At 42.4% G+C, this 21098-nt stretch overlaps 1 protein-coding gene across 8 annotated transcripts in view; it reads left to right on the forward strand.

The window, feature by feature from the left end:
- The window catches only part of magi1b (membrane associated guanylate kinase, WW and PDZ domain containing 1b), a 128977-nt gene that overhangs the window by 40489 nt on the left and 67390 nt on the right, over positions 1-21098 (forward strand). For all 8 annotated transcript variants that reach the window (XM_070958210.1, XM_070958215.1, XM_070958213.1 and 5 more), the window contains exon 2: positions 16000-16116. In XM_070958210.1, the coding sequence (XP_070814311.1) occupies positions 16000-16116 (117 nt within the window). The remainder of the gene's footprint in view (positions 1-15999; positions 16117-21098) is intronic.

Raw genomic sequence — 21098 nt, forward strand, 5'->3', positions numbered from 1 at the left:
ACGTTCCTACACAGGACCAGTAGGTGTCAGCACAGTCAATCAATCGATCAATGTCAATAGGGCCATTTCTTATGTAACTCAGTAAAAAGGGAAAAATCCATCCCTTGATGCTCTATAACATTGATCTTTGATAATTCAGTATGGCCAGTAGAATGCTGATGTGGTGACTCGTCAGCCTACCGTGTGTGTTCCTGTATAGTTTTGAACTCCTACATGTCTTAGAATCAGTGGTGGCAGCTCTCGTCTTTGTTGTCTTGAGAAGATGAGTCGTAGAGACTAGTGTTAGCAGCAGTTTGAGTCAAAAAAGACTCAGAGTGAACAAATTTGAATCAAATCTACCAGCCAAGTAAAGCCAGAGCAGCACTTGACATGTTGATTGACATTTACATTCTGAACTATGTAGTTGCTTGGGTGGTCCTGTCCATTCACGGCCGAAATGACAGAGTTTATGTGTGTGTGTGTATGTGTGTGTGTGAGTGAAGGGCGTTCCTGTCCACTCAGCACATTCCCCACCTTGGGTGGTGGGGGCACATCTGTGGCACACTCCCTGCCCTGGCATCCTGCCAGGTCTCCATGCCTTCCTCCTCCCCTCACTCTCTTTTCCTGTCCTCTGTATTTTGCCCGTCCCTCCCCTCTCTTTGGTTTTCTCTGCCTTGTTTTCCCCGCCTCTGCTTTCTCCTGTCTGTCCTCTCTGCCTCCTCTTATGCCAGCATCCTCTCAGGCATCTCTTCCAGCAGATGTGCACAGGTCTGAAAACATCTCATGAAAGGTTACATTCAGCAATGACGGATTTCTTTATACCACATTTGTGCTCTTAGATAAAGTTGAATCTGCAGGATGAACTAGTCCAGAGTAAGTTCCTGTCACTTTTTACAACTGATGGTGTTTATTAAACCGTTCTAAGTTTAGCAAATGAATCTATATATAGATGGGCTTTCAATTAGAAATTATAGTCTTCATCCCCAGACCAAAATAACCCTGAACACATCATGAGGGTTATCTTCTCAGACCTCTGAAAGTTCCCTCCAGTGCCACAGAAAACTATTTTCACAGGCTGAGTAGTAGTTGCTCCATGATGAGTAACCAAAAACTAATCTTCTTGTGTAAAATCAGTGCCCCTTAAATATAGAGCAGTCGATAGCCCAGTTCAGGATGTAGTTACAGTCAGCTGGAGGCTCGACAGTTCTGCCCACTTTATGTCTTTGTCTGTTTTCAGTTTGGTTTTAAAGACAGCTATTGGTGCAAATCAAGGCTGTAACTAAAACTAATTTAGTCCCCCCTTTCTTCTGCACTCCTACAACCCACTATCTATATATATATCACTGCGCCTCTCCCTCTGGTCTCCCTCTTCCTCTTCTGCCATCCCCACCTGCCTCCATCTACCTCCAGCTGAGCTCTCCTGCCTTTGAAACATCCGTCAACAGAGTTCTTCCACCCATTGTGAGTCACAAAGGAAAATCTCTACGCTGAGACCTTGAACTTCATGCCCTCCTGCACTCGCCTTTTACCAAATTACCAATTTAACAACACTGCTCTTCTTTTTCATTCCTGATGACTGTCTGACAAAACAGCTGCTTTATAGTTAAGATAAAATTTTTTTATTCTGCATCTGCTCTTCACACAGCAGAAGTGTCAACTGGTTGGCATGAAAAGATTCAAACCACATCAGTTTCCCATTACATTTAAATGACCGTCAGACACGCTGTAAGTAAGGATGTTCTCACTGAAATGGACACCAAAACCTGGACTTTGTACAACAGATAGTTTGACTATGTTAAAAGCTATTGTGTACACAGTTGGTCTCTGCACCTTGTCTCAGGGAAGTGAAATTGCTGTGTGAGCTGTGGGAACGGTTGGTAGAGGGAGAGACAAATAGAGACAGACTTGAGACCTGACCTCCATTATCACATGCAACTGCCACACACACACACACACATACACACAAACCCACACAAACTCACACAAAAAATGTAGTAGACTGTTTTCACAGAGGAGTGGTTCAATAGTCTGTCTGCATGGAGGAGTGTTCTGTTGTCATGAGGTGGGCAACATTTATTCACTGCGTCTTTATCTCTTTGCTCTGTTGAGTATTAGTTGTCACAGTGAAAGATGGAGCTCTTAACTTGTTTTTTGTCAGTGTTTGTGTGTGGGTTTGTCCATAAAAATATGTACAAAACCAGGGGCCAAATGCATAAAACTCTTTGTATATGTTCGTGACTAAAACACAGTACACACTATTCTGCTTTGAGGCAGTAAAAAAGAGTCTTGGGTTGAGCCTGGCTATTTAGTGTGTCGGCACCATTTGTGCATCACAAATGATTTGGGCATTGACAGAATGAAAGTGCTCTGTTTCAAGAACACAAATTCATTCTCCCGAGATGCCCTTAGTGAGCAGAACAACCTCCAGATGCTTGTTTTCGTCTTATAATCAAATTGGCAGGGTCCTCCAACAATGCCAGAGCAGCAATCTTTATTTTACATCAGCTCAGATCGGCCCACAGGGCTTTCATGATCACTCACAAATATATGTTGGATCAGTCAACCTTTTACTGAAAAGATCAAAGTGCCATGGTTTCCTATCTATTTAAAAAGCAATGACAAGTGAAGAAGAAATAGCAGTGGCAGGGGCACGTTTTGTTATTGAGAAGGGCCTTGATCTACAATACGGAAGCTTTAAAATGCCAAAATACAAAGAAATATATATAATATGTATCGTATTTCACTTTTTTTTAATCCTCTATAGTGGGACAGATGCAAGGCATAACAAAGACACAGACAAACTCTTGGCAAGAAAGCGATTAATGATCCCCAAAATGTTTAACTATTCCTCTAAATGGAAACATATTTGAATTTGAATCATGTCATGATTTCAGTTTGAGTTCAGTTTAGTTTCAGTTTTTTTGTTTCCTGTGAATCTCTGAAGAAGCAGTGCTTTACAAGTTGTGACACACAGCAATGGCTGCATGAAGGCAGAAGAGGGGGGTGTGTCTGTATGTCAGTGTGTCGTCACCACAGTTTGGAAGTAGACCTCTGCGGTGGATTAAGGCTGCGAACTGGCGGCCTAGTCCTCGGACCTGGGCCCGCTCCAACCTGAGCCTCTGTCATAATACGCTGATGACAGTGTGTTTGACAAAGTGTGTGTGTAGATTGTGTTGTTCATGTGTATGGGTGTGTTGACTTTTAATGGCTTTATGAGAGCAGGCTGAGCAACCCAGTTACACATAAAATTATCGCCCTCCAACTCTCTCTCTAATTCACGCACAGCTCTTCTCATGGTTCACTGGGCTTCATCTCTCTCATCATGCTACACTGCTAGGACACTGCACATCACCACAGCCCGCATTTAAATATGTGTGTGCTTCTGTTCACGGGCAGTGAACACACACGCACACACACAGCACATGGCGCAATGCACGCATGCAGCCTCACATGAACATATGCACTTGCAAGGCATGACCGCAAAGACAGGAGTACAGTGTGGAGCGTCGACACATGAGATCCCATCCATGACACTCGAGCGGCTTCCAGGTTCATCAAGTGTGTGCTAAGAGGTTTGCTTGCAACATGGCTTGTGGGTGATTGGGTGCATGCAACTTAGTCATAGGCCGATGCATCTCATTTTATTGAGGTGTGGTGAGGGAATTCATGATATTTGTATTATTTTGTTTATTGATTCACTTTTTTCCCTTGAGAATTTGTTGCTTTGACTCTTAAGTAAATGTCTCGTTAATACTGAGTGCACTATTCATGCTTTAGCTGTCCCTGCTCGTTGCAAGTTAGTGTTACAACTCTGTATGTGTGTGGGTGTGTGCGCGCCTGCCGCCATGTCTGGCCTGGAGTCAGCTGTTAAGGGATGCGGTGCTGGATGAGCGTTGCCTGATGCTGACCCAGAAACGACTGTAGACGTAAGCAGCAGTGACTGCTGCCCTATTAGCCCACAACCCTGAAAAACACACAGCTTTGAGTGTGTGTGTGTGTGTGTGTGTGTGTGTGTGTGTGTGTGTGTGTGTGTGTGTGTGTGTGTGTGTGTGTGCGTGCGCGCACATGTACTTGTGGATGTTTTTGGTTTTGAGTTTTGCTTTATATTATTGTATTTCTGATGGTTTCTTCTCTGTGTCAAGCAGAAAGCTTGGTATGTATATGTATTTTGCTGCTGATGATCAAAGAGGATAGCTTTCTCTGATTTCACATAAGAATAACCCACAGGACTGGTGACAGTGATGGACAAAGTTGAAATGATACGTGTGAATTTGCATTTTGTCTTCTTGTCCTGTCAGACATGAGGAACGGATGTGCCTTTAAGTGTTTTCTTCCTTCTTTCTCTATTTATGCTTGTTTCTTGTGTTAGTGTGCATACATGTGTGTGTTCCCATCCTGTTTCTAAAATTAGATCAGTGAGCAGATGTGGTGTGTTTGGTGTCCCTTTTGTGTGCATGTGTTGCCAAATGTATTCATCCGCATTAGCGAGGCTCTACGTGTGTTTGTGCCTTCACACAACATCTTGAGCGCGTCTTGAGTCAGCAGTGTGACAGGGTGACAGGGGCAGGAAAGTGGGTCAGTCATGCTCTCTCCAGGCATGAGAGACTGACGGGTGGATGGATGGATGGATGGATGGATGGATTGGAGAAGATGACTGGATGTGGATGTTTGCAGCTCAAAGGGTGTGGCTGAGGGAAGGAAGTAAGGATTTTAAGAATGAGGGTTTATTAAGGAATTACATAAGAAGGGAGGAGGCAATGGACGAGGATGAGAGAGAAAACAGAAGCACACTGCAGACCTTGGGATGAAAATGAGTGGACAGCAAAAAATGGTGGAATATAAAGTAGTCAACTGATCTCAGGGTTGATGTCGTGATGTCAGTGATGGTGTCTGGCACATTTTCAACCAGACATGAATTTAAATGATGCAACCCAGAGCTGAAAAAATTAGTTGACTAATTGATTCATCAGTCAACACAGAAATAAACAGCAGCTATTTTGATAATTGATTAATTGTTCATCCATTCTTCAAGAGAAATGCAAACAGTATCTGAGTTCCAGCTGCTCATCTGTGGAAATTTGCTTTCCTGTTTTGTGTGATAGTATAGCTTCAAGTTTTTGAAGTGTTTTTTGAAGACGCTGCTTTCACAATTTTCACATTTTGTAGATATTTTGGTAGACAGTTAACTGACTGAAAAGAAAAAAAATGTAATTAACCTATGCCATGCTCATAAAAACTGAAAGATATATTTTGTAGATCAACTATCTTATTCAGCAATTTGATAATTGATTTCTTATTTAAGCTATTTCTCAAGCAAAAGAGCATTAGAGTCACCCTCTCAACTGTGAGGATTTACTGCTGTTTTTAGTCTGTGATGGACTCTTTTGGAGTTTTGGATCATTTTGTCGGATAAAATGGACAATATGAAGATAATATTTTGGGCCCTGGGAAATTGTGATTAGCCATTATCAATCCTTTCTGACATTTTACAGAATAAATTAGTTTTTTGAAATTTGAAAAAACAGTCATATGTAATGAATAAGATGGTGCAACCCAGCTCCTGAAAGGTCAAGTATAAAGTGCAGTAACGTTTCAGTAGAGTTGCTTTTCCTCTGTGAAGCCAGTATATTACCGAGTTGCACGATTTGTACGCTGTCTGCTCTCAGATCAGCTTAAAAACTGAACTGACAAATCTATGAAGGCAGCTATGGTAATCAACTTCATTATGCAGGCACACACTCACACACACCTGCAACTAAAGGTCTCACAGGCAGGCATCAGCAAATTCACCCAGTAATCAGCATACACACACACACACACACACAAATACATGCCCTCACTGGTTGTCCCTCACACTTAATGATCCTGAGCGACATATGCCCCCTGGTGGCAGAGTTAATGAGCTTGCCCCGGTTAATCTCAGAGAATCACAGTCTTCCTCATGTGGCCAATTAGAAGCCAGGGAATGTATGATGAAGACACAGGGTCCCAACAGCTGGTTGTACAGTTGTAGACAGACAGGAGGAACGTGCCTCGCTCCAGGTCTGTCTCAAATATGAACACACTCACAAGAGGCCTCCCACGTCTCGTTCTGTCTCTCTTTAATCTTTCATTCATTCTTTATGGCCGTCTGTTTGCTGGTCTTTCCTCTGTAATCATAAACACCCTCGTTTGTAATATGTACATATCTGGCTTTAATTTCTCCGTGTTGCCTCCTGTTGTCATTCCTGCCTCGGTCGCCCTCCGCTGCCCTCCCTCCCCAGGTCAGACCAGCGGTTGGTCTGTCAGTACAGTGTTCACCCACTGTGGGCCTGGGGTGACTTTGCACACTGCCTCTGATTACAACCCAGCAGTTGCTCATTTATCTTGCTGTGAAATGGAATAGGGGTGGAGAGAGGCCAGGAGATATTATGGTAATGTGTCTCATGCTGTAAATAAACCTGGAATTTTAGCTTAGTCATACATTTGTATAGTCATTTATTTGTAGCTTTGGTAGTAATTAACTGAAGGTCTTTCCTTGACTTTTATTTTGACATCTTTGCTCCAGCTTGCCCTGTTTTACTGCTTTACTTTGGATTTTATTTTAACTGTGATGTAATTTCATGAGTCTCTGTAGTTTCTGTAGACAGGCTCCTGTCTCTGTCTGTTGCTGTGTCTTATCTTGTTGAATAAATGCTCATTTTAATGACAGATTTATTAAATTTGTATATAATATTTAGATTGATACATCAAGGTATGTTTAAGGTGAGCTTGCCTGCCTAATGAGTGGGTCTGGAGTTTGAAACAAGTGGGAATTTGCTGCATTATGGGAAGTGTAGGATCCAAAAAGCATTTTCTGTAGTGTATGTATGTAATTGATTGGTCTGGATTGTCATGTTTCAAGGAAGACGGTGTGTCCTCTATGTGGCTTTCTTATTAACTTCTTGTTCATGGTGTTTTGATTATACAGCACTAATAGTCTTGAATCAAGCAGACAGTTCCTCTATTTTTAAATGCATTTCATGTTTTAATCACATTTATAGAAGAGCACTGCCTTGCTGCTTTTATTTACGGTAGACCGGCTTTTCTTTTTGCTGACACATGCCTCTTAGCTTGTGTTTGAACACGAAGAGCACTTTGCTGAATGACAGTTTAAGTGCGTGAACGTTTAAGCTCGCAGTGTCACAGGATCCTTTTATCAGTGTCTATCACGCTTTCTCAGTGCCTGTAAACATACTATTCTTTGGTCATATCAGCCTAAAGAGTCATTCCTTTACCTTTCCTGTCATCCCCCACACTGCTCTGTTTGTCATTCCATTTCTCATTCTGTCTTTCTGTATTTTCTCATACTAATGTTCACCATCTTTCTCGGCGTAAAAGTGCTGATCTGCCCTCTTAGCTGGGGGACCTGTTTTTAAATCTAGGAGCCAATCAGCTAGCCTGTCACTGGAGACTAATACTCCCATTGGTCTTGAAATGCCGGCTGTCAATGAGGAAAGGCCATGATGGAGAGGTAATTACCTCCAAAATACTCATGTCCCACTGGCTTATGCATCAGTCAGTCAATAATCACATCATTAACTGGGCACATCTCGGCCTTAGAGAAAGTTTGCATGAAGGAGGCCTCAGGTTTAGTGGTTAGCATTAATCACTGGTCACTTTGTTTTTTCGTGTCCTGTGAAGATGGTGGATGTAAAGGACTTTACAGAGGTTGGTTTGTATTTTTTGTCTTTCACATTTCTGGACATAGTAGTGTTGAAAATCACATCTTCTGCAATACCTGTTGACAGTAAATGTAAAGCCATCCTATGTGTCAGAGGATGATGGATCATGCACAAGCGTCTCTGCAGGCAGCTTCAATGGGAGAGGCTCATATTGCATGTTGAAATCATAGCGCTGTGTTCAGCACCCACATAAATTATGATGCAGGCGCTCTATTATTGTTTATAGTGTCTGAGTCCTTGGCTTGCGGATGCTGATGTTTGTCAAATTAGACAGGCGCTTGTGTTGTGTAAATGTTGGACCTTACAAATGGCCGCACACAAAGGGAGATTCATGTAAATCCTCAAATCAACTGCGCATGCACACATGTGGCCAGACCCATACAAAGTCACATGTAAGTGTCCCTCTCAATTCACTGTCAATTTGCAACAGGGAAATTGACACCTCTACTGTAGCCACATGCTGAAATGAATCCTGTGAGGGTTTCTTTTTCCCATGTGGAGGGCACCAATCAATGAAAACAATCTGGAACGTGGTAAACATGGTGTTTGCCATTGTTCATTCAGTTCATGTCATCAAACCACTGAGACGTTGAATTCTGCCTGTATTTCTACTCTTTGTGGACAGACGATGGTTTCTGTAGTAATTTCTTTAACAGTCTCACAAAAAGATCCATTTCACATTTGATCAGACCCTGTTTATGATATGATTAGAAGTGGGTGTGGCTCATGATAGAGTTTTTATTTGCTGTGTTGGAGCGACGACATGGCTGGTTACAATTGCAGAAATACAGTTTTCCTTGGAGATAATAGATGGTTTTGGCTCATGTAGTTAAAGCCAGATCCATGTGCTGTTGCCCAGAGAATTGGACTTTGAGAGATACCTTCCTGCATAAGCTGTTGTTTATTTTGGATTCAGAATTGCACCTTGGGCTCCATCAAATGTTTGAAGCTTCAAGGCTTCATTCATAACATTGACGTTCAAATTCTAAATCAACATTCGACAGATCAGAAGATTGTGTTGTTTTTGCAGCTTCAGCCCAGAGGATTGTGATGTCTTTTGTACCTTCAGCTGTATCTGCTGTGTTACCTTTGAAACACAGCCCAGCTGGCTCACCGGATCTCCAGTCTGCATATGTAGTCTGTGGCACAGTAGCCGTCAGGTTTTATTGGCTGGTACTCGTAGTACGTAACCAATTAGATAGCGCTGTGAGCAGGGCATTGAGGGAGACTACACAGTGGTGACTATAGCTCTAAATACATAAATGCAAGTATATTTAAATGGTTTTGCCTATTTTGGGTTCCTTTGGAAACTATGAAGAAGTCATATTCAGCCTTTCTACTTAATTTGACCTGCTTAGGTAGTGGTATGTGGTTGTTTTTTGGCTTTTAAGTCTTTAATTTTGTGCCATTTCAGTTATTGTATCCATCTTTCTGTCAGTATTTTGAACATGGCGTACATGCATACATTTTTCATCTCATACACTCAGTAAATACAGTGCAGTACATTGCACTGAGGGGCACATTTACACTGAAAACTCAGTATATGTTATTCAGTATTTGACTATTTCAGTGTTGCACATCATCTTTTTCTAAGGGCTCTCCTTTGTTTTTGTAATATCCTTTTGGTCCAGGTGGGGGCAGCAGATGATGGCTGGCTCTGAGCATCACCACTGTCACTACAGTCTATACTCATCTGGCAGCTGTTGCTATGGATACAGAGCCTGGCCATTGCTGTGATGCAAGCCACATCTAATAGAGGAACATAGAGGATAGTGTTGAGCTCAGAGACAGGGATGTTCACTCAGACACACACACACACACACACACACACACACACACACACACACACACACACACACACACACACACACACACACACACACACACACACACACACACACACACACACACACCTGTCTGCTCTGTGAATATAAAAGATAGGTCCTCTCCACATCCCTGCAGTATGGTTTGGGACTTGGACTGCTTATTCAAAGAGCTGCTGATTAGAGTATTGTTTAGTCAACTGCCTGACTTAAGCACTTGAAAGGGAAAGTGGTTGCAGTGTGGGTCAGTTTTCATACATATACTTTGCAGGTGTTGTGTTTAGTCGCCAGTAATCACCTGGACCCATACTTAACAAGCCGATTAGAGAATAAGATCCCTAATCTGGTCAAGGGTCAGACTGAGCTCTCTTTGACTTCTCTACATGCCGCCTAATCATCATGACATATGGTTAAGCTCTGATCAGTGGTAATGAACATGTTAACTGTAGATAGCTGCTGCTGGTTGAATCAATTAAATGGTGATTAGCCCTGATTAACTGATTAATTAGAGCCATGGATGGGCTGCTCACTGAAGAGTTGATTACTTAAGACGTGACTTTGGACAGCCTATGTATGTCTCATAGCTATATTTGTCTTATAGTAGGTCGGGTTTGAATGGCACAGATCCAGTTGACTTTAAAGCCCACTTCTTTCAAATGTCCCACTTTGGAGAAACTAAATTTAACAATAAACAGCCCACTGAAGGAAGGCTTTATTTCTAATCATAGCCTCTGCCTGGCAATATGTCCCTTGATGTTAAAAAGACAATTGAAGAGAGGAAGGGAAAAAAAAAATGTTTGTTACCTTGTATGCCAGACTGTTTGTGTATTCTACATCGATACAACACTCAGTGCCTAGCCAAACATGGTGGTGCTGCCAAATCTGACTTGGCTAAGTGTAAAGCAGGCTGGCACCATGGCATATGACTGTGTTTTCTGCTTTGTCACTTAGATTGGTGGTGCTTTGTGTTAAGAGGGTGACTGTGTCTACCATTGCTCAGTGTGCTGTCTGAAGTTAAAACATTTCTTAGATGCCTCTGCATAAAGACCTTTTCAAACATTGTTATTTATTTCTAGGCAGGCAGGCCATGCATTGTGATTATTACTAATGATAATTAGAATATAGTACATGCCTCAGTTTTTTTCTTTTTTGGGGCTGTCTGAAACATACTGTACCATTCTTATATCTCGTTGTGTGTGTGGGTGTGCATGTGTTAGCATGCTAACATTTGCTACCACTAAGCACAAAATACAGCTGAGGCTGATGATAAACCAAAATATTGGACCAATTCTCAGATTTTGACCTGATGGTGGCACTAGATAAAAACTGAAGGAAGTTTTTGCAGTTGTTCCTGAATGGGACATGCATGTGTGTGCACAATTTCATGGCAATCCAACCAGAAGTTGTAGAGGCATTTCACTAAAACCACAAATTTCAAGCTTTTGATTTAGAACAACCTCATGGTTTACATTTGTGGTCCCTCATGCTGGAGGAAAAGTCAGGGGAAGGTCAGGTGATCACCAGAGTCATTGGGATACATTCTCTAGGAAATATGAATGTCAGTACAAGTGACATTCCAGTAGATATGAAACTATTTCACTGGATAAGTGAAAACTTTGACCTTCTGAGGGTGCTTCAGAAAAAGACAGGCTGTCATTAAAGTCACCAGGATTGATCCTCTGGACACCGTGAATGTCTGTGCTACATGTCATGACAATCCATTCAATAGATGTTGAGATATTTCACAAAACCCAATGGGCAGAGTGACCGACACTGGCTAAAAGTGTTCAAAAACTCCGAATGATAGCCTATTAGTTTGCATGTCAATTCTGAACAGAAATTTGAGGAAAATGAAGATGATTTTTCTCATGTGAATGTTCCTCTAGATTGGCACATACAGCATATAAAACTTCCATTGCAGGAATTCTTCCCGTAAAAGTAATCAAGTGTAAGTAAGTTTGGATTTTGGCCTGAGCCCAGGTCTTGAACTGACAACCTCAGCTACATTTTTAACAGTACACACAAGTAAGATTAATTTTAGGAATGGCAGTCAGGTCATACAGAGACATCTATGTAGCATAAACGTAGCTGTAGGTTTTGAATGTGAAGCAAGTTACCGGGGCTGTCCACTGTGTAATGACACTGCTCATCTGGAGCGTGAAGGACCCGTACAACTAAGTGACTCCTGCCTTTTCCAAATCAGCAGAAAACGGTCAGACCTCGTCTTTCCTACTATGAGCAGGAAGATCGAGTTTCTGTGAAGTTTGGTTTTTCCATGCTGTGAATACAGATGTCAACTGCCAGCGGAGGGTCTGGCTGGTGCCATGTCTGGCACTGCATGTCTGATCGGGGCCTTGGCTGGCTGATCAGAGCTGAGGGGTGCAGGACTGGGCTCAGTGGGAGATGCCTGGAAAGTAGTGGAGCTTTTCACATTTCGGCTGTGTCTAAAACTCTTTTGATGTTTTTGTGTGGCTCTGATGTTCTCTTTCTGTGTGACAGACTCTGCCTCTCTCTCTCTCTCTCTCTCTCTCTCTCTCTCTCTCTCTCTCTCTCGCATAAACCACTTCTCCCCCACTTCCCTTCTGTCTTGGATTGCGTGTCTCCTTCTCAAAATCTTGCTTGTTTTAGGGGGCTTATAGAAAATCTATAACAGGTGGGCTGTGTTTGAAGGATATGTCTTTTCTAATTATCTGTTTGCAGAGGGATTTGGGTGGGTGGTTGCGGGGCCAAATGTTCTCCAAACCAAGCCCTGCTGCCTGCCTGCCTGCTATTTGTTGCCTGTAAGTCAAGTTGAATTCAGATAGTTAATCAATCATACGGTGCACTACAAACATGGTAATCACCTCGAGCTAGTCATTGATTTTGCATCCGATATTTACTAGCCCATATTTTAATCACCTTGATACCAAATAAAGTGAGTAAAGGAAACCATGGTGAGGCACCAGAATCAAAATGAGCCAATCGATCTTAGCTTTAACAGGAACAACCTGTGCTTAAACATCTCAGGTCTTTAATGTTATTTCAAGTTTGACCAATCAAGTCAGCTCACATCCAAGTCCATAGGATCAGCACAGTACCCTTTGCTTGCCATCAGGGTCAGCAATGCTTTGTCAGTATATGTGCAGTGCCATAACAGAGCGAGGCACCGCAGTAGCACTTAATGGGCTTATGGTGTTAACATGCTTGGCATTGGTTTGAAGGAGCTGACTAGCTGCCTTAAAGGCTTACATGGAGGTGAGTTGTGATCTTCTTGACCTCCTTGCACGTAAGGTTACAGATTGTTGGTGAAGAATCCACGGGGCATTTATATCTAAGATAACACAGTTGACTGTATTTGCATTACATTTGGACCAATCAAAGCCTAATTTGGAGCCAACCAAAAGAGTGAAATCCACATGTTGTGGCCCCACTTTAGCAGAGTGGTTTTAAAGTAGTGAGCTGTTATTTTAAGTAATGGGCAGGAAAGAGAAAAGAGAAAAGAAATGTGGTGGATAGGTATTTGACCTCAGACCAGAAACAACACTTTATGTTGGGTCGCAGCAAAATGAGTTGAGTTCACTCCCAGGCATCTTTGGTCCCAGCCAACACCTCCACACAGGCCAATGAAAAGGTAGTGGTCAGCTATCTTCGAGTTCTTGAGAGGGCATTGAGGGCATTGGTGTCAGTGTGCACTTAAGAAAGAGGGCAAGAAATGAGAATATGATGGCAAGAACATAACAAAAACAATATATTGACACCAGGTGCTGATCAGTAGACATCCTGATATTCCTTGTCTGCATTCATGACTACGATGTAACCAAAAACAGAGGGAGGCCAGAGAGTGCAATCTCTGAATCGACATGTCCCCAAGTGATCCTTCCCCTCACTCATCAGTGCTGTAGTCCTTGTGGGCCTCTTCATTCACACTGAAGGATTTTTGCTTGTTTTCATTTAAACATTGTTGTTTTCATCGAGATAAGCATACACAAAGAAAGAGTGAGGGGAGCACAGGATCTATGAAACTGGATTAAAGCTGATGTAATGCCTCCTTGAGGTGCTGTTGATTGGATGCCAGCGATAAGCCATGTAGGAGGCCTCATTTAACTTTTGGAAACACTGCTCACATTGTCCACTGTCCAGAATTAACTTTTTAAAAATGATTTACTCTTTCTGAAATTATGACTTCCCTCTTTACTTTGTTCATTTTGTCAGCATTTTGTTAGCTCCCTCTGTTGTGACTAACAGTACTCACCAAACTTGTCCAAACCTTAGTTGCTCATCGCTGCCATGGTCCACAACAATCAGTCTTATCAGCTGCCTTTTTTGCAAAGAAGGTTAAGATTGGCTCGATTACCATCTGCTATACAACTGCTTGCCCATAAGCAAGCAAGTTTGATGAACAAAAATCCAAAAGCATCGGAATTAATGGGGCATTTCAAGAGAGCTTTTTAAAAACTTTTTGAAAGATTGTATTTCACTTGAAATGCATACAGACACCAGACAAATTGAAGGTGTGGATTTTGAAAGGCATGGGTATTTACCAGGTAAGAAGGTTCTAAGCTTGACCCAATTCTATGGAGGTGTGATATAAAACCATCTTAAACTTAACCAGGAAAAGTATGAGCAATGAGATATTGTGGTGACCACAGAAGATGTGAAATAAATGGGTACTCTGCAGGGAAACAAAATGAATATATGTTGAGCTCTCTTCCCTCTCTTCCATTACGCCCCTTTGGTCTTTTTGAGGTCTGTCATGTTACAGATTTCCCAACGCAGAACTGTCTGTCTCGTCAGGCTGTGTATTAGGCTCTCTTGTTGGCGTGAGTGTTGTGACCTGTTGTGAGGATTACTACGCAGTGATATGTCTGGATGGGACAGGGCCAGGAGCAGAATTTCCTCCCAGGAAGAGCTTAGATGGTGGGGCAAAAACTCAGCCTTTCCTCCCAGACTGTTTACCAAACCGCCACGATGTCTGTTAGCTTTGAGACTAATTATGGTTAATCAACTTTGTCACTCATTATTTTAGTGAAATATGTTTATATGTGGTTGTGGGCCTATACTCACTAAAATTGTCATGAAGCATAAGAATTAAAGTACAATGAAAAGTATAATAAAACCAAGTTTGCTTTTCAGCAATACAATATATATACACTTCTGAAGTCTGAAAACATCTCAAAGAGTCAAAATGTATTTGAGAGCTGTGCTTTCAAGACTTCCCTTTGTTTTTTTGTATGTGTAAAGAATAAAAATAGTATTTAAATACTTGTCTGAGAGAACTGACATTTTCAGACAACACTGTTAAAAGCATAGAAGTTTTTTTGTTTTTTTTCCTCAAAAACCTTTTGTTTTGACGGGGTTTCCTCCAGGGTTGTATATTGACATTTTAATTGCAGTGTGAGCCTGATAGCTTCTAAACCAGACTTGCCTTGACAATCTGACAAGTAGCAATGTGACCATAATTACATTTTTTGCATCTCCTCCACTCTTGTGACTTATGTTGATGTGAATGACAGACAAAATCTGGGCTCACATTGAAATAAACGGCAGTCATATCATGTCTGTGGGATGTTCATGTTGTGCTTCAATTGTATTTTTATTGTATGAACCTACAATCATTCTGCCAACCAGTGCAGAATGCTCTTCTGTACCATGCTAACAATTTCAATCATCTTATTAAACATACACACACACACACACACACACACACACACACACACACACACACACACACACACACACAGTTTCCATGGAAACAGGATCCTGGGCCTTTTATGACTGGTTGTTTGCCCAAGACAACTAAAAATGGTCTCAGCAGCGATGTAAAGATGGGAGATAAATCATTTGGATAATAAATAATGGGACATGTACTAATATAGAATGCGATAAGATGCTTGTTGTTGCCTGAAGCGGCATTGTTATTGAATTTAGATCAAGACGTTGTCGTATTCATCAGGTAAATTCTCCCATTTTTCTTTGTGTGACATCATGCATCTCCGCTCTATTTCTCTGTTATGTTGTCATACTGTCGGTGATGTGTTTGCACACATAGCACCTCACTGTAATGGCCACACACACACAGACACACATCCAGAACCAAACACAGACACACATACGGACACTTTCCAGCCGCGCTGCCCTTCAGTAGCCTAATGTGTGTCTGAGGTCCAGATGGCGTAGCGGTGGGAGGGCTGATTCACAGTGCTAACCGTAGTGCTAGCAGTCTTAGTTTTGGCTAGGCCTGGCTGGTTGGAGAAGAGGAGCCTGTGGCCAGATACCCCTCTGAGTGGCAATGGCAAATGTACAATTGTACACAGCATCTAGCTTTGCTGTGGTTGTAGGATAAACTTGTGTATTTCTCTTTGTGGGAGCCACACTGTGTGGTCGTTTGACACTTCACTCTGAATTCTAACTGTGTCATTTTAACTCTTACAATGTGTGTATGTCTGCTAGCCTTTTATTTTTAGTTGTTTTGATGCAGTTACCACATGCTTTCCTGTTTGTGTCCACAATGACAGGAAGCAAGCTGAACAAGGACCTGAAGCATTATCTGAGCCAGCGCTTCCAGAAGTCCTCGCCTGACCACGAGCTACAGCAGACCATCCGAGACAACCTCTACCGTCACGCCGTGCCTTGTGAGTCCATGACCGCCTTGCACTCACTCTGTCATTCCTTTTACACATTCTCTCTGTGTCCTGGCATTTACGTGAGTCATTCTTTCAGCTCCTGGTGATTTTCTGGCTTTCCACACAATCTTTACACACCGTGTTTGTTGAGGTCCCACTGAACAGCTTTGTGGTCATTGATCTTGTGAACATCCTCATGAAAAACAAAGCCTCTTCAGTTTAGGTCAGTGTGAGCTGCTGTCTTCATTCCAGGCATGATCAGTTTTAGGACTGTGTAATGATAAAGTGTAGCTGCCTCACACAGCCACTTTGGATGCTTATCTAATTAAGCCTGATTATTTCAGTCTAATCCAAGCATGGTTCCACTTGCCTTTTGACCAATATTGGCCGTGCAGTTAGCCAGGGTTATTACATCATATCCTCCTTGGAACTAACCTCATGTTGTTGGTTGATCGGTTTTATCAGGCATCATCCCTCTTCATCCCAAAATTGATTTCTCTGCTTGCCACCTAAACTGATAACAAGCAGTGAGTTGATACACAGTCAGCCGCCCTCCCTCCAAACAACCCTTGAAGATGAAGTTGGTGCGAAGGATAGAATTAACAACATAGCACTATAGTGAGAAATGTGATAATTGTACAGCTCCCTCTGTGATTGATTGGTTGATGGTCAGACTGATGAACCATGCTGCACGATGCCAGTCTAGCGTTGGAATCAGCTGCATGGACCAATCAGATCCAGGCTCATCATTGTTGGATGAGTTGAGTTGGACGTCCCTGCTGGCTTTGGACACAGCATGCCTCACTTACAAGATGAAGAGAGAGGGGAAGAGACAAAACGTGTAGATAACTGCAGAAATGACTGGGCTGTAGTTCCATGCATCACTTTCTCTACTTCCCTCACACCATGTTAACATTTACTAAACATGAGTATTTGCGGCTGTAGTGAAGTAGCCTCATGTAATGTACTTGTGCCTGTAGATTCCACAAGTGCATTTAAACATCTTATTCTACTTTGTACAGTAAAAATGTATTTGGAGTACCAAAATTACATTCACTGAATGCAAAAAAACTTTTTTTCTGGTAATTACTTTTCACTTTCTCCATCTCCAGACATTTTCCAAAGCCTCAGCGCGTTGGATTTATTTTGTTTTGTAGTTAATTTTGGATGGCGGCGCCTCTCACTTCCCCAATCCCATGCTTTTCCGTTAATTGTTTTCATCCCTTGGCTTTTCAATTAGTTTATTCGCGGTCCTCTCATGCAGATTACTATCAGTATTCAGGAGGTTTGTTTAAGAGACTTTATCTGCATTACCTCCACTGCCATATGTCAGCCAGACACTAGTGGAGGATGGGGGTCTGGCCATAATGGCCATTTTAATCACTGAGTGGTCTATGGCACCCTTGTAAAAATCCTGGTGTTGTTAGGAGTAAACAAAGCATGAAGGTGTTCCCTAGCCCATATGTTTTATAGGACTGTAAAGGTTTTGTTGTCATGCACTTAGGAGGGTGACACTCACCGGAATATTAAATTTACAAATACTTTGCCGCAGCTTTCATTTTTCCTTTGTATTATGGGAGGGCACGTTGCAGTGGGCATAGTGCATGAATAAGTACTCCCTTAAGCCCTTCACACTCAGAGAAGAATACAAGACCAACATAGCAATTGTACAGAAAAGCATGTGTTCATTTATATACATTATATGTACAGTATTTCCGTGTTAGTGCATAAGTCAGATGGATTTGCTGCAACTGCTTTGGCTTGTGATTGTGAGAGGTCTGTGTGTGTCCGTGTTGACGTATGTCCGAAGGTTGTTCAAAGCACTGTCCATGTGCATGTGTAGGTGTAGGTGTGATTAATGCACAGCGAGCAGGTGGAGAAACAGATGGAGAAGTGTGGATGTTGGGTCCTTTCCTGCTTCTAAATCAAACAAAGTGGTAACTCAGCTCAACCAGCCTTTCTGTACATTCATATGACCCCTTCTAATACACAATATTATGAACAGCAGTCTATTATATTCCCAATCTGTCTTTTTTGACTGTGAATTTGAGCCACATTCCAGTGGGCAGTAATGTAACCATCTGTATGGTGCAGTAATGGAAGACCCAGAAGTTTCACATTTGCTGAGGTTTTTCGCTTCCCTTGAAGTTCTCCATGTAGTACTACTCACTGACTACATTTACATGCACACTAATTTCCCAATGTAAATAGCATATTGTGGTTGAATATTTGGCCTCATTCAAAATCGAACGTCCTCTGATTCCTGATAAGTGTGAGTATTAGTGGAATATTCATTGAGGAATATTGTCTTTTTCAGAATATTTTGTGCATGTAAACACAGGGATTGTCTGATTATCTGATTTTGATGCTTCATTGATGTGGTTGTTGTTTCTTTTCACCCGACAGCAAGGATAATACAAATACTAATACTTGTGAAACCTCGTGCTATTTACCTTCCTATTCTGTTAAGTACTGACAAAACTAGTGAGGCACGTTTTGGCTTTTGAGAATGACCTTATTACAGATTGCGATTAAAACTGTATTTACACATAGTAAACGGAAGACAGTAGCTAGCACAAGCTGCAAAAAGGAGAGCCTGAGAAATAACTAACTCTATATTAAACTGCATTCTAGGTTCATGATGTATAGGGCAGTGAGGTTCACCGGACTTGTCCACCTTCAGGTAGTTCTCTTAAGATGTGCGGTTTCATAAAGTTGGTTGAAACCGAAACTGGTCTCCTCACTCACATCTCCAAAAAGTCAGCTGTTCCCATAACCCTGTTATAATTTGAAGCATAGCACTCTCACCCTCCCCCATCTGCTGAGGCGTCCGTCGGCTTCCCTTGTGGTCACCCCATCCGCGCGTTCAGCATTCCCAGTCTCCCATTATCCCCACCAACCCTCCACCCTCTCTATCCTACTCTCATTGACCCCCCCAACTCCCGACACCGCTGCCTCTCGTCCTCTCTCTGCCACTGCTGCTCCCTTTCTGTCTCGGCATTGCTCTTCCTCTTTCTCTCTCAATTCTCCTGCCAGTTGATCGGAGCAAGCAGTAGCAAGAAGAAGAAGAAACGCTTGCTCTGTTTGGTTTACACTTGATTTTACAGCTCAGCATTCTGTGTCTACGAGCCTTGAAAAGGGAGCTCTGGTCTCTCCTGCATCTAGGCAAGTAGCCTTATTGTCTGCTGTGGTTGTTGTGATGCTTATGACTTGGTGTTCGCTTCTCAAATGAGCAAGGTTTGCAGAGGCTAGTGTTCACGTGCGTGTGTGATGAATTGCGGGGCTAGCAGCACAGACGATTGGACGACCCGTATATAGGCTAAGAGGGCGGCTCAGAGGGAGGTGGGGGCTGAAGCCTCGGGGATGAAGATGGGGGTGGGGTGGAGTTTGGGTGTGGGAGGGGGGTAAGAAGGGGGGATGGGTGGAGAGGAGAGAGAGGGAATGGAGAGATGCAAAAACACTCACACTCAAATCAATGCTGGCTGTTGCTAGCCAGTGAAGCTAACGTAAACATATGTACACGTATGACTTGTGCTTGTGTGGGACTTGGCTGATTTTGTCATGTTCCTGCCTGTATGCATGTATGTATGTGTGTGTGTGTGTGTGTGTGTGTGTGTGTGTGTGTGTGTGTGTGTGTGTGTGTGTGTGTGTGTGTGTGTGTGTGTGTGTCTGCAGTGTAAAAAAAGCAGCATTTGTGGTGCTGGTTTGGTGAGGTTAGAGATTGCATTCACAGGTGCAATCGCACTGACTCACCTGAACAAAAGAAATGCTCTCACTCACTGTGGCATTCCTAAACAGCAGGAGGTGGTAAATCAAGGCAGGCAAAGCTAAAGGAGGATATAGAAAGGAACTTCAGATTGAGACTCTCTTTTGGCTGTGTTGACTTTTATCTCACAAGACAAGGGTGTGTGTCAGTCAAATACTGTGTGTGTGTCCGTTGTTTGACATGCATGACGTTGTTTTTGTTGAGGCTAGGTAAAGACATCTGGGCACGTCTTTCTAATGACACATCTTTCCTGTTTTACCACGACTCAGATGAATTAGACTTAATCACAAAGCCAAGTTTGCTTTGCCCTGCATTGGACTTCACCCTACAGCTGACAAGATAGCTGCAGTTGGACACAACTTTTGAATTGAAACCATTCATCTGGATTTGGGAACGGTTGATAAATTGATGGACTGACTCTCTGGTGACCTGAGTAGACACTGTAAAAGTAAGAAGACGCTCTCAGTAAAGCAACTTTATTAAATAATCTGTTGCTTACTCTTGTTTGGCTGCTGATACGTACTGACATAGACTTGTTTTACTTCAGAGATGGTTTAGTATATATTGTTATCATACAGTAAACAGTTGTAATTTAAAGAAATTGTTTGACCTTTTAGGGAATACACTTGTTTGCTTTCTTGCTGAGAGTAATGTGAGGAGATGGATACCACTCCTTTATCTGTCTGTTTAATATGAAGCTAGAGCTAGAGATGACATGACTCAAGGCAGTACTTTTGGACAGAGCCCAGCTAGCTAGCCAGGTTAGCTGTTTCCACCTGTTCCCAGTCTTAATGCTAAGGTAAGCTAACCAGCTGCTGACTGTAGCTTCATATTTAACATACAGACATGACAGTGGTGTTGATCTTATCATCTAACTCTTGGCAAGAAAGTGAATAAGTGTATTTCCCAAAATGCCAAACTATTGCTTGAACGTTCATAAGCATTACTGCTTTCCCCTATGAATGTGTTTAAAATGGTTCAGATCCTTTTCATTATGACCATTGGGGAGGGACTAGAGGCACAAAGCAATACCAGTGTTGCTTACGTTTGGACCAGGGGGTCCCAGCATGCTGCAGGTAGATCAGAAGGAGGCTGTGAGGGAAACAATAGGAGCTGAATTGATGCTGGTGGGGAACCTTTTTGTATAGCTAACCCCACTAGCAGGAGTCAAAGGAGTGCTGTCAAACAGAGTGAATGATGGGTGGAGTCCCCCAGTTTCATAGCC

The sequence above is a fragment of the Chaetodon trifascialis genome, chromosome 3, assembly GCF_039877785.1.
Source record: "Chaetodon trifascialis isolate fChaTrf1 chromosome 3, fChaTrf1.hap1, whole genome shotgun sequence".
NCBI classification, from domain to species: domain Eukaryota; kingdom Metazoa; phylum Chordata; class Actinopteri; order Chaetodontiformes; family Chaetodontidae; genus Chaetodon; species Chaetodon trifascialis.